Below are 13,409 nucleotides of genomic sequence, written 5' to 3'. Positions count from 1 at the left end.
CTCTGTCCGTGTGTGAGATCACATTAGGGATAATTAGCTGAGCCAGGAGAAACTGTACATCACTTTGTTTCATACAGATTACATTTCAGGAGAGTATTTTATTATTATTTTTCACTTTGAATCGTTTTAATTAAAAATAGACATTTTAAGCTTTCTTTAGACATATGTTTCATGTTTGTGTGATAAGTATTCGCAGAGTTTCAGTTCATTTTTGTGACGTGTTTCAGATATATGCTCGAGAACACAGAGACTGTTGACAGCTCACCCTTTTTATTTTCTTTATTTTACAAAAGCACAAGATTTTGTTGTTATTGTGTGTACACAAATAAAAGTAGATCCTTTATAGTCTCTAATGATGTCTTACACTTATCTGTATGCCCCAAAAAGACAGAGAATTTTATGTTGTTTCTGCTGTAATGACGGAAAAATCCAGCAGGACGCGCCGGAGCGTCCGTCGACCCCAGAGGGTTAACTATCTAGATTTTAATCACTAACAGCTGATTAATCAGTTATCGGCTTGTTTCCAACTCAGTTATCAGTATAAGCAAAAACAAATATCAGTTGACCTCTTGTAACGTTGCTGGAAACAGGCAGAGATGATGACGTGAAGATTAACCCAAGTGCAGTTTATTTTTCAAAAGTGTAATCCAAAAACCCAAACTAAAAATGTGAACATACACATGAACTTGACAAAACTAGACTTGACATGACTATAGACTTAACTTAAACATAACATGACTTGACCTGACCTGACTTGACTTGACTAAAACAACAACGTTACATTGACAATACAGCCTACAATGGAAAACATGAGGGCTTAAATACTCAGACATGGGTAACAAGACAACCATGACCAGACAGAACTATAAACAAGATAACAAGACTAATAAACTAAAACCAATGACAAACTAGAACTGATAATGAGTAACAAGACTATAAACCAATGAAAACAAGACACAAGAACACAGAGGGAAACAGGATGATCATATGACTGGGGAACCACATGACATGAAACAGGAACTGAACTTTTAAAAATAAAAAGACATGAACACAAAACATAAACAAAAACACATCTAGATGTGACACCTCTAACTTTGTCATCTTTCTGCAAAATGCAACTTGCTTCATCTCTGAAACAACTTTTATTTTCTGCTGATGTCACCAATCCATCTTATTTTTCAAGCCCTCCACTTTAACGGTATGTCATATTGAGACCAATTTTTACGATCCAATCAATTACCTATGGATAAAATCAAGTCCCATCCAATATTTTTTCTCCTTGAATATCCTGTTTCTTTTTAGAAATTGTAGACTTTTCTGAAAACTTAGCATGTTGTCCTCGGTAATGAGACACACAAGAACATGGTGCGACATCCTTGCACACAAAGTTTGAACTAAAACTATCAGAAGACATGGACTACATTGCATTAGTGGTATGGAATGCTTTTATATAACTTTTATAACTTTAAATAAAAACAGTATTTTGTATTTTTTTTTAAGCTGAACAGGATCCGTCCCCATTTGTTTTTATAACAGAAAAGATTCTACTTTTGGGATCTACGAAAGAAAGAAAACCAAAAGAGTTTGCATTGACATGAAGAAGAGTAAATTATGGAAGAAATAAAATGTAAAAAAAATACTTTGAATATTTTGAAAAAGCTTGGTATGAAAGTTCTGGTACATAGCAAGGTGTAGCTAACAAGTTTGACACTTTGCTAGATGTGGCAAACATGTTTTAGCATGTCCCTGGATTGTTGCTAGCATGTTTTAGCACTTAGCAAGGTGTTGCTAGCAAGTTTTAGCACTTAGCTAGGTGTTGCTAGCTTGTTTTACATATAACTAGCATGTTACTAACATGTTTTAGCATGTCACTAATATAATGCTAGCATGTTTTAGCACTTAGCAAGGAGCTGCTAGAATGTTTTAGCATGTCTAGTATGTTGCTGGCATGTTTTAGAAATTAGCTAGTGTTGTCAAAAGTACCAGTACTTCGGTACCAAGTCGATACTAAAATAAAAAAGATGTAGCGGTACCAGTGTTTCTGCAGTACTGGTAGTACCGAGCACCGAATCTATCTGGTACCAGCGTACAGTATAACTGAAGACAGCTTTAAAATGCTCACAGGCTTATTTTGAATGCGTGCTCTGTTACTTCTTGTACACTGAAACGGACAATTAATCAAATTAAAATCGTGACATGCCCTAGTATGATTTATTAAACCGCTAAATGCTGCAATCTTACTGTGGAAGAGATGTGTACGTTAAATAAACCTCTCATCCACTAGAAACTCCACAAACATTGAGAATCAATCACGTTGTAGAGATGACAAAGCAGATATACTTCTCCATTGTGAATCATGTAAAATATATATTTATATAATTAAAATCGCAGCATCTGCACTCTAATCTCAGCTCAGCTTTATTTATATCGCATTCAAAACAACAGTTAACCAAAGTAATAAAATTTAAAACATAACAACATTTCAAAATGACCACATACACAAACACCAGTAATCTAAAATACAAACACTCCTAAACTGTGTCCTACATTTCATTCGTCAGACTTAAAGGCCAGTTTAAAGAGATTACATTTCAGACATGACTTAAAAGTCTTCAATGATCACACTGCACAGTGTCGCAAACTGTTTATCCAGAAAAGTGAAGCATCCGGCAAAAAACATGTTATAATAAAAGCACGATTCAAAATAAAATCTAGATGACTGAAATTGAAGAAATTTTATAAAAATATGTTACAACTTTATAGTACAATTTTATATTCTTTGTAATAATAATAATAAGAATACTAATAATAATGAATCAAAGTATCACAAGCAAGACATCTGTTGAATAAAAGTTTGGCAAAACAAAAATGCAATGACATGTTAAAAAGTTTTATGTTCACTTGTTAAAAGTTTTAAGAATGTATTGATTAGACCATTTTGATGATGAAATTAAATTAAACATAAAAAAAATATCTGGAAAGTTCTGGAAAATAATCATAATTATTATTAGCGTATTTTTGCTGTGGTATCGAAATTGGTATTGAGAACCGTGAAATGTAACTGGTATCGGTACCGACTACTGAAATTTTGTTACCATGACAAAACTAGTTGCTAGCATGTTTTTGCACTTTGCTAGGTGTTTCTAGCATGTTCTAGAGTTGATTGGCAGGTAACGTCTGTATCTAAAAGGTGAATGGCTCTTTTAACTGTAAGGTGGGACTTCCTTTCCCACTCAGAGCTCCTTGGTTGAAGGTTCCAATTTCTCCCATTCATTTTAATAGAAGTGGCTCATTTCTGCTTAATAATCTCTAATACAGGTGAAACTCGAAAAATCTGAATATCGTGCAAAAGTTCATTAATTTCAGTAATTCAACTTAAAAGGTGAAACTAATATATTATATAGACTCATTACAAGCAAAGTAAGATATTTCAAGCCTTTATTTGATATCATTTTTATGATTATGGGTTACAGCTTATGAAAACCCCAAATTCAGAATCTCAGAAAATTAGAATATTACATGAAATCAATAAAAAAAAGGATTTTAAATACAGAAATGTCGGCCCTCTGAAAAGTATAATCATGCATATGTACTCAGTACTTGGTTTGGGCCCCTTTTGCATTAATTACTGCCTCAATGCGGCGTGGCATGGATGCTATCAGCCTGTGGCACTGCTGAGGTGTTATGGAAGACCAAGATGCTTCAATAGCGGCCTTCAGCTCTTCTGCATTGTTTGGTCTCATGTCTCTCATCTTTCTCTTAGTAATGCCCCATAGATTCTCTATGGGGTTCAGGTCAGGCGAGTTTGCTGGCCAATCAAGCACAGTAATACCATGGTCATTGAACCAGGTTTTGGTACTTTTGGCAGTGTGGGCAGGTGCCAAGTCCTGCTGGAAAATGAAGTCAGCATCTCCATAAAGCTTGTCTGCTGAAGGAAGCATGAAGCGCTCTAAAATGTCCCGGTAGACGGCTGCGTTGACTCTGGACTTAATAAAGCACAGTGGACCAACACCAGCCGATGACATGGCTCCCCAAACCAACACAGACTGTGGAAACTTCACACTGGACTTCAAGCATCTTGGATTGTGTGCCTCTCCATTCTTCCTCCAGACTCTGGGACCTTGGTATCCAAATGAGATGCAAAATTTGCTCTCATCAGAAAAGAGGACTTTGGACCACTGAGCAACAGACCAGTTCTTTTTTTCTTTAGCCTAGGTAAGACGTTTGACATTTGAAGCCCATGTCCAGGACCCGTCTGTGTGTGGTGGCTCTTGATGCAGTAACTCCAGCCTCAGTCCACTCCTTGTGAAGCTCCCCCACACATTTGAATGGCCTTTTCCTGACAATCCTCTCCAGGCTACGGTCATCCCTGCTGCTTGTGCACCTTTTTCTTCCACACTTTTCCCTTCCACTTAACTTTCTATTAATGTGCTTTGATACAGTACTTTGAGAACATCCAACTTCTTTTGCAATTACCTTTTGAGGCTTTCCCTCCTTGTGGAGGGTGTCAGTGATGGTTTTCTGCACAACTGTCAGGTCAGCAGTCTTCCCCATGATTGTGAATTCATCTGAGCCAGACTGAGAGACCATTTAAAGGCTCAGGAACCCATTGCAGGTGTTTAGCTGATTAGAGTGTGACACTTTGAGCCTACAATACTGAACCTTTTCACAATATTCTAATTTTCTGAGATTCTGAATTTGGGGTTTTCATAAGCTGTAAGCCATAATCATAAAATCAAATAAAGGCTTGAAATATCTTACTTTGCTTGTAATGAGTCTATATAATATATTAGTTTCACCTTTTAAGTTGAATTACTGAAATTAATGAACTTTTGCACGATATTCAAATTTTTCGAGTTTCACCTGTATAGCTTGAAAGCTCTAGGAAGAGTTGGTGTCGATAATTTGGGGTCTAGAACATTTATTAATAATAATAATAATACGTTTAAACAGTTGATCAGTAGGTTAGCTTGAAAATTATTTTTTAACAATTAAAAAAAATTATATATATTGTTTTTAATTATTGCATCATAAAGGCCTGGCTTTCATCCCATTTAACTGAAGCAAACTGATGCTTGCATGTATAAACGGATCTATCAGTTCGAGTCCGACAGCTGAGCGCCTCTGTTCCATGAGTTATCAGACTCAGGAGATTAGAGGAGGACCAGCAACTCCACCATGGCAACTTTCAGAGAATCTTTTTCCTTCCTCTCATATTCCTTCCTCTCGTCAAATATTTATGCCACAAGATGTTGTGAAATGGAGCAGTGAGAGCACTTCAAAACTTCAAATCTCCTTTTTTTCTTCCAGATTGCACTTCAAATCTCCTTAAAAAGAACCCTAAAAATCATTTTTTTTCCCTCCAGCCATTATATCCCATGAAAAAAGGTGAAATCGTGCCAACAGAGGTGATGAAACACTAAGCTGAGGCTAACATGAATAAGAGCAAGCTAAAGTGGAAAGTTTCAGTGAATTTCAGCCACATTCCATGAGGTTTCTTATTAACCACGACTGGCCCTGGTTTACGGAGTTGATTAAGCTGCGAGGAAAGTCAATCACTCAAACGGAACTGGGAGTCGCATAATGTAAACAAAGACAATGGCTCTGTTCCAAAACCTTTGAGCTGCCTGGCTGATTACTGCCTAGACAGGCAATTGCCTTCTTAGGCAGCCTCGTAACTGAAATGGAACGTTTTGATTACCTTGCACTTTTGATGCCTTATAGCAGAGATGTCCAATCTAGTGCCCAAAGTTGGCCTGTGATGACCTTTGATTTGGCCTGCCTTGCCGTATAGGGGGGGGGTTGCTATTGACGCAGCTTTTCATTGAATTAATTTAGTAGATTGCAGATTAATGATTTTTTTATTTTTTTGTATAATGAAATCATAAATGAAGGGAACAAGGGCAACTTTCATAGATTCATATTCTGTAATACAGTTTTGCAGAGCCTGAAATCTGCCGTGGGATTGCGGGTATTGCACACAATTTTAATACTTCCTGCAAGTTCCGCGTTCATAATTCATGCACACTTTAATACACCAATACATACAGATGAACAAATCAAATCAATAAACTTGTTTTGTAACAAACTTTAATTCCAGTAGCTGCGTGAGCAGGCCCGGACTGGCCATCGGGAGCACCGGGACAATTCCCGCTGGCCTGGCGACTAAGTTGGCCTGCTGCCAGCCAGCGTTTTTTGTAATTTTTTAAAAATATTATTATTTTATATTACTACCTTTACCAGTGATCATTTTTGAATTCGTCATTCAATAAAATTATTATTAATATTAATAACAATAAAAAAAATAAAATCATGAATCTGTTAGTCTTGACTGGCAAGGCTACGATTCGACTTTACGCCTCAGACAAATGGTTAAACAGAAAATGCGAGCAGCACTCGATGATGGAGAGAAAACAGCCAGGTGGAGCAGAGAGGGAAAGGACAAAAAAACAGAAAGCACTCCAAGAAGATGGAGCAAAATGTTGCAAAATTACTGACCTGTTCACGGCTTCAAGTGCAGGTCAGTTTCATCTGAAAATACAGTACTTTTTTCTTCGTTAACTTAGTATTGAACTGCTAGCAAATATAAGCGGTAGCACCCGTCTAACGTTACATTTGTGGAAAAATCAAAACAAATGAGTGCACACAGAAAACTCACAGAAGAAATGTACTGAGGTAAAAATTCTAATTGTTGTTTTTTTTATTTATAACATATGATTTAGTTTAACATAACACAACTAAGGGAGCTGTTTTGCTGAATATTATCATGATTGAAAATGTTACATTGAACAAGTAGCGTAGTTAATATTTATTATTAAGTTACTTACATTTTAGACACAAACCATATTAACTGTTTTTGTTCTATTTCACTGGCTAAAATAATTCCAAAGGAAAGCTACAGCAGCGTGGTGTTTTGTTACTGAATGATTCAGCGTTTTGAACAAATCTTTTGTATGAATGATTCACTAATTAAGACAGTCACTTGCCTCCACCTATTGGCGGTTTAGTTTAATGTTTAAGTATTGCATTTTTTTATATTCAAACATTTATTTAAAACATCAATCTCATAACATTATTTATTGCAGTTGTAATTGCAGTGCACAGGACGTTATGTGCAGACCCATTTGATATTACGACTGCTTTACTTCTATGTTGGATGTTTATGCTTTTATGTTATGGTCATACTTTGAAATAAATGTATTTTGGGGGGCAAGGTTGGCCGTGTATCTAAATTTTATTTGGGTGCATAGGATGGCCTGGATGGGTGTACAATTCCCCGGCCTGAAATTGTGTCCCAGTCTGGCCCTGTGCGTGAGTAAATCCACTCCCTCTCGCTCTCTTGCAGCTGCATGTTGAGCGCTTGTTGAATTTAGTGTGAACACGCGCAGTGAGGGACTGCTTTGTCAGCTAGTTACTGAACTTAAGATGTTACAGATGTATAAACCCTTCTAAACATGTTAATTCAACATGCAAATAGTGTTATACCACGTCTCCGTAAGCGAGTGACACAATAAAACTATCAATCCTGCTCATAATCAACTAAGCTGTTGACATGGCAAGAACGTGATGGTAAATGCCTTTCATATCATTTTTAAATGGAAAACGGAAGATTTTTGTGCAGTGAATTTCTTTACTGAATTAAACTTATAAAAAGTATTTGTTCCCCCTTTAATTCAGTGAATGTCATTTTAGAGGTATTTTAAAAAAAATGTATATATATATATATATATATATATATATATATATATATATATATATACACACTTTTTTATATATATATATATATATATATATATATATATATATATATATATATGTACTCTCAAGTTGTCTTCTATAGCGAAGAACTTGTTATATTGTTAACTTGTACTGAGGTGTTATATTTGACACCAATCTGAACAGTATTCTTCAATCTCAGAAATATTGCTAAGTTACGACACATGCTCTCTTTTTCTAATACAGAAAAACGAATGAATGCATTCATGACCTCAAGACGAAATTATTGTAATGCATTACTGGGAGGATGTACTGCAAGATCAATAAATAAACTTCAATTGGTTCAAAATGCAGCAGCCAGAGTGCTGACGAGAACCAAGAAATATGATCATATTAGCCCCATTTTATCATCGTTACATTGGCTACCTGTTCAATTTCGTATTCATTTTAAAATACTTCTAACTGCTTACAAAGCCTTGAATGGTCTAGCTCCACAGTTCTTATGTGACATTCTATCACACTATATTCTATCACGTTTACTAAGATCGCAAAATTCTGTCCTGTTAATACCTATGTAGGGGTGTGCAGAGAAGCCATTGTCTGTTTTTGTATCTGTTCCTATGACAAAATTATCTGTATTCCTCTCTGTATTTGGATAGAACAGGGCAGGGCTTAAACCGGAAATGCATAAAAAATACATGAAACACCCATTTTTTTATTTTACTCTTATATTTATAATTTCTATGAATAAAATATGCATTGTATGTACACCTTTTCATAATAATAGCCTAATAATAATCATTATTATTATTATCTTTATACAATTATTACATATATATATTTCTTACCGGATGAAGCTGAATTTGTTGGTTACGTTAACTGTGGATTATGTTGTAAACTGTGGTTTCTCCTGGTATTTCAGATATTAATATCTGCATGAAACAGAATTTTCATTCGTCTGTGCATGTATAACTACATTATTCTGGAGGCAAGTGGTGTCAAGCAAAATGTCAAATGTCAAGCATACATTTTGCAGTGAATATGAGTGTAAAATAAATGTGGATATCATAACATAAATATTTGAGTTCATATTGGAATATCAAACATTCGATTGCTGATTTTGGTGTCATGGCAAACCTGAGCACAATTCGAGACATCCTAAAAAATGTACTTTGTTGGTGTATACTAATGTAGTCAGGTTGATTCAGTCATTTGAAATGATATTTTCACTTGAATAAGTTAGGGATAATGTACCGTCAGCCGGTATTTATCGCACAATAAACCCCTACGTGGACATAAGATATTGAAATCAACCTCAGGTTTGTGTTGGAGTTCTGTTGGTGGTTTCTCTTTGTGAAAAGTGAACTTATTTATCGTCTAACTCTCATTATCCAGGCTATTACAAGACTACTTGCCAAATAAACAAATAAATGGACATAAAATATTGATTTGCATTGAAATCATGTAATTTGAGAAGAAATAAATCGCTGAACAGCTGAAATCAACCTTCGGTTTTCATCAGAATTTTCTGTTAATGTATACTTTGTGAAAATGAGTGTCTGTATCCTTAATATACAGGCATTTACAAGACTGCTTGCCAAATAAACAAATAATTGGACATAAAATATTGATTTAAGGTGAAATAATTTTATTAGCTTACTTGAAGAGATCGTAAAGTGATCCGGGAAGCAGGAGAGATGGTTTGCAAGGATCCGGTTGAGCGGTCTGATACATGAACGTGCAGTTGTTACAGAGCAATATCGGCCCACTAGATGGCGCCATTGACTAATCAGATTCTAGTATTTCAGACAGCCGTGTAATAAATCCAGTTCATTTAGATGTTTACCACATGAAGCACATTTTCTTTAGGTTACCTGACAAAAAAAATGTTATAGTGCAAGAGACAGATTACTGGGTCTTTTTCTCAGAATAAAATTCTGAGAAGCAGGAGACTAAGGCCATTCAATTTGATCTCATTGCTATCTAGGAGAAACAACTGAAAAATTAAACAGATTTCAAGTGATTTTACTTTCCTACAGGCTTTCTCACAGTCTGAATCTTCAAGTGTCTTGGCAGCAAACTATTTATTATTAAAACTATGGTTGCTCTTCACAACAGTGTTTTGTTTCTTTATAAAAATACATTTTTATGATAGCGTGAGGCCACACAAATTAGTTCTACCACACAATCATAAGTTATGGAATTACAAGTAATTGTAAAAAGGTGGGTTTTTTACAGCCTATTACCCCATTATTCATAGTCTTAAATAAAGCAGACTTTGAAGACAGGGACATTAAGGAGCAGCTCTGCTGAAGAAAACAACATGGGTCACAAAAACAAACCATTGTTCATGTTATCGAGCTTCCTTTATCAGCTTTAACCAAACATATTATGCAACTAGTCAAGATCACTTACAAACACACACACGCACGCGCACACACACACACACACACACGTATATCTAATGATATACCGTATATCTAAATGGACACATGCAATAGACTTTATAAAGCCAATTATAATGACTACACAATAACCCTAATCCAAAGCATAAAAGACAACATTATTATAATTTCATTATTCGCTTCATCAATGAATCATGTTTCCAACTGAGAACATCAGCAGATTTGTGGCTATGTTAATGAGTCAAATGTGATAAAACATGTCACTAAATTTGTGTGTGTGATAAAGTATTTTGTATTATTCTCACATCTTTGTGTTTAGGTTTTAAATGAAGCTGCATATTGATGGAAATATTCACTGTTTAAACCTTTTATTTAACAGGAAGTCTGTTAATGACAGACACAAGGACATGAGAAGAACATAAGGCTGCTGTATTGCCCGACTTCTCAATGAACTCATGTAAACTACTGAACACTTTATGTTCAACTAAACTATAAGCATTCAAACTGCCCACTTTTTCAGCAGGCTTGGTTATAGAAAGTATTTTTCACATTCATTTTCTCCATATGGATTTCTAAATATCCTTCAATAAAGAGTTCTAAGCTTTGAACCAAACCAACCAGTTTCAATATAAATCATCAAATGAACAAATCAAGTTGTAGCAAAACACCAGACTGTTTCTTACCAGTCGTTTTCTCTCCTCTTCCATGGTGTTCAGCAGCTGGGCAAACTCTTTAAAGGACTGAGCTGAAGGAGAAAAATACAGTTATTAATCCATTTGCATGTGCTATTTAAAGTTCAAACCTATAATAATTTGATTCATGTGGGTCGATACAAATGCTGTTAAGTAAATGCTATTAGCATTGATTTATTGCCATGGCAGCTTATATGAATGATTCAGCATTTAAGGTGAATGCATGATGAACAGTGGAAATGATTTTATGAATTTAAATCAATACGGCACAGTTAACAAAGACCTTCCTCCACTTTCGGTCACCTAAAATGTATGAAGAAAGAGCTGTGTTAATCATTTATCCATAGTAAATGGAGCGCTTAAAGGTTTTTAGGTGCTGCAGATAGATTTCAGGTGCTAAGGCTAACCAGTCTGATTCAAATCATTCATAGGGTTCAAAATTCTAAATGTCCTAATGGCCCGAAGCAAGTATGAGAGGGTTTCGTTCCAGCTGATAGAACTGTCCCTTGTACTATTGGGCAAATACTGTGTTCATATGTGTGTGTTTTAATGCCTTGCTAACTTAATCGTGTTTTTTGTGATGTATTCGCAACATCAATGTTCAACACTGCTGAACAAATGTCACCAAAGTTAACTACCTTGTGCACACAATGTTTTGTCGGAATTGTGAGAATTATTTATTTTTATATTTTATGGTCTGGGAAGCATCAGTTGGAATGGGATGAAGATTACATAAAATATAAAATAAAATGAAAAGTGGATAGAAAATAAAGTATATATAGAAATACACAATAAGACTATCTAATATATATATATATAAAACCTCTGCTGAGTCTTTTTCACAATGGAGTCAATGTGGGTCTCCCACTTCAGGTCCTGTGAGATGTTAGTGCCCAGGAACCTGAAAGACTCCATTGCTGCCACAGTGCTGATTAGAATTGTGAGGGGGTCAGTGTTGTGGTGTTGCTCCTAAAGTCCACAATCATCTCCACCGTTTTGAGTGTGTTCAGCTCCAGGTTGTTTTGACTACACCAGTGAGTCAGCCGTTCAAACTCCCTTCTGTATACAGACTCATAGTCATCTTGAATGAGGCAGATGACAGTAGTGTTCTCTGCAAACTTCAGGAGCTTGAAAGAGGGGTTCTTGGCAGTGCGGTCATTAGTATACAGGGAGAAGAGTAATGGGGAGAGCACACATCCCTGGGGGGCACCAGTGCTGATTGTACATGTGCTGGAAGTGAATTTCCCCTGGTGCTGGTGATCCACTGACAGATAGACATGGGATGATGGTGTTGAAAGCCGAACTGAAGTCCACAAAAAGGATCCTTGCATTTGTTCCTGGTCTGTCCAGATGTTGCAGGATATGAAGCAATCCCATGTTGACTGCATCATCCACAGACCTGTTTGCTCGATAAGCAAGGTGAGCCAACACCAGTCTCTCAAATGGCTTTATGACCACAGATATCAGAGCGATGGGTCTGTAGTCATTAAGTCCTGTGATTTTGGTTTCTTTGGGACAGGAATGATGATTGAGCATTTGAAGCAGCATGGGACTTCACACTGCTCCAGTGATATATTGAAGATCTTCAATATATCACTGGAGCAGCGTTGGTGAAATGACCTTCCCAACTCCATTCGTGAAGCTGACTCACTCTCTGTCTCCAAAAAATGACTTAAAACACATATTTTCCATGAAAACATAACCAGTCACTAAAAAAATATATATATTCTTGTTGTAAGTTAATCTGTTTTGAATGCTATTCTGATGCTAGTGATACTTTCTAGTATGGAACTTTTCATACCACTGTCACCTTAAGATGATTCACTTATGTTTTCCACTTTTGTAAGTCGCTTTGGATAAAAGTGTCTGCCAAGTGAATAAATGTAAATGTGAAGATGGGGACCAGCTGGTTAGCTCAATGTAGAGCCGAGGAAGGTGGAGCCAGGCTGGGTGAAACAACATCTGGGCCCTGTACTCCCCTTGTCTTTTGTTTTCAGAAGACACAGAACACCTCCTCTTCACAGATCTTAAGTGCACATTGAGTAGCAGGAGGTGCCAGAACGCACACATGCGAGTAGAGTGATGTAGCCAATTCAGGGATGGAGATTAATACAAGGCCATGATAGATAGGGGCCCCAATGGGGGAATTTGGCCAGGACACTGGGATTACACCCCTACTCTTTACAAGAAGTGTCCTGGAATTTTTAATGACCACAGAGAGTCAGGACCTCAGTTTAACATCTCATCCAAAGGACTGTGCCTTTTTACAGTATAGTTGCCCCATCACTATACTGGGTGGACTGGGGCATTAGGACACACAGAGACCATAGGCCTCCCTAATACCACTTCCAGCAGCAAACTTGGTTTTCCCCAGGAGGTCTCCCATCCAGATACTGGCCAGGCTCAACCCTGCTTAGCTTTAGTTGGCAACCAGGCAAGAGCTGCAGGGTGATATGGCTGCTAGTTAAATAATGCCTTAAGCACACCTTAGCCAGACATCGCGGCTCACATATCCGTATTTTTAAATTATCAAGGATTGGTTGCAAGTGACACAGGATGCTTAGACAAATGAAGATACAACACAATTGTTAGAACC

General features: G+C 36.5%; 1 protein-coding gene across 7 annotated transcripts in view; it reads right to left on the bottom strand.

Annotated features, from left to right (window-relative positions):
• Positions 1-13,409, bottom strand: part of LOC127661321 (rho GTPase-activating protein 42-like) — a 177,892-nt gene that overhangs the window by 110,721 nt on the left and 53,762 nt on the right. For all 7 annotated transcript variants that reach the window (XM_052151944.1, XM_052151946.1, XM_052151945.1 and 4 more), the window contains exon 3: positions 10,805-10,866. In XM_052151944.1, coding sequence (XP_052007904.1) covers positions 10,805-10,866 — 62 coding nt within the window. The remainder of the gene's footprint in view (positions 1-10,804; positions 10,867-13,409) is intronic.

Source organism: Xyrauchen texanus, chromosome 21 (genome assembly GCF_025860055.1).
Source record: "Xyrauchen texanus isolate HMW12.3.18 chromosome 21, RBS_HiC_50CHRs, whole genome shotgun sequence".
NCBI lineage: Eukaryota > Metazoa > Chordata > Actinopteri > Cypriniformes > Catostomidae > Xyrauchen > Xyrauchen texanus.
The sequence above is the reverse complement of the archived record's forward strand: the minus strand, read 5'-3'. Positions and strand labels throughout refer to the sequence as shown.